Genomic DNA, 885 nt, shown 5'->3' with positions numbered 1-885 from the left:
CTGTGGGGAGAGGGTGGAACCGACGCAGGGCTGTGGGGAGAGGGTGGGACCGACGCAGGACTGTGGGGAGAGGGTGGGACCGACGCAGGGCTGTGGGGAGAGGGTGGGACGGACTCAGGGCCGCGGGGAGAGTGTGGGGTCGTGCATTTCCAGGGTGTTGGGACCAATGTTAATCCCTCAGCCCAAATCCCAACAGAAAGATGCTGGTGTGGGTCATTCTGTCACTGCTGTTTCTGAGCCCATGCTCTGTTGTCTGCTGTGTTCCCCGCACTGCAGCAATGGGAGAGCGCTTTTGAAGAGTACCTAGGTCAGTGTGTGTTTGTGCAGCTCTCCAACGTGCTGAGCTGGTGAGCACTTGCAGAGAAACCTGAAACCAGGCACTGGGTGAAGCCACTCTGCAGGCACTCACTGAGGCTGTGCAACCCCTGGTGTTTAGCATTTATACTGAGTGCTGTCTCAGCCCCTCCCGCAATATGAGCACCATTCCCATCACACACCACCATACAGGCAGCACAGTGTGTTTTCGCGAGGGCAGAGTCTGTGAACTATCAACAGCTTCGGTTGGAAACTACTTCCAGGATCCAGTGGGAGAACGCAGAGGTGGTGCACAGAACAGAGACAGGTGGCTCTATTGAAGAGACAGCATTAACAGGATAGGCCAAATGGCCTTGGTCTGTGTTTATTGTTAACCTTCCTTGTCCTGTCATTTGCAGATGGCGGAAGTGTGACAAAATAGAGCGAAAACGGCAGGAACGCCTCGCTAATGGTAAGGGCAGTTACACACGGCTCCCTCTACACTGTCCCCCCCATCAAACACCCCCAGGATAGGGACAGCACCGGGTTAGATACAGAGTAAAGCTCTCTCTACACTGTCTCCCCCCATCA

General features: G+C 55.3%; 1 protein-coding gene across 1 annotated transcript in view; it reads left to right on the top strand.

The window, feature by feature from the left end:
- LOC125487939 (histone-lysine N-methyltransferase 2B-like) overlaps positions 1 to 885 on the top strand; it is an 11810-nt gene that overhangs the window by 4793 nt on the left and 6132 nt on the right. The window contains exon 5 of the mRNA XM_048620600.1: positions 714 to 766. Within this exon, the coding sequence (XP_048476557.1) occupies positions 714 to 766 (53 nt within the window). The remainder of the gene's footprint in view (positions 1 to 713; positions 767 to 885) is intronic.

This window comes from Rhincodon typus, chromosome 47, assembly GCF_021869965.1.
Source record: "Rhincodon typus isolate 14 chromosome 47, sRhiTyp1.1, whole genome shotgun sequence".
In the NCBI taxonomy this organism is placed as follows: Eukaryota; Metazoa; Chordata; class Chondrichthyes; order Orectolobiformes; family Rhincodontidae; genus Rhincodon; species Rhincodon typus.
This window is presented reverse-complemented; position numbering and strand designations above follow the sequence as displayed.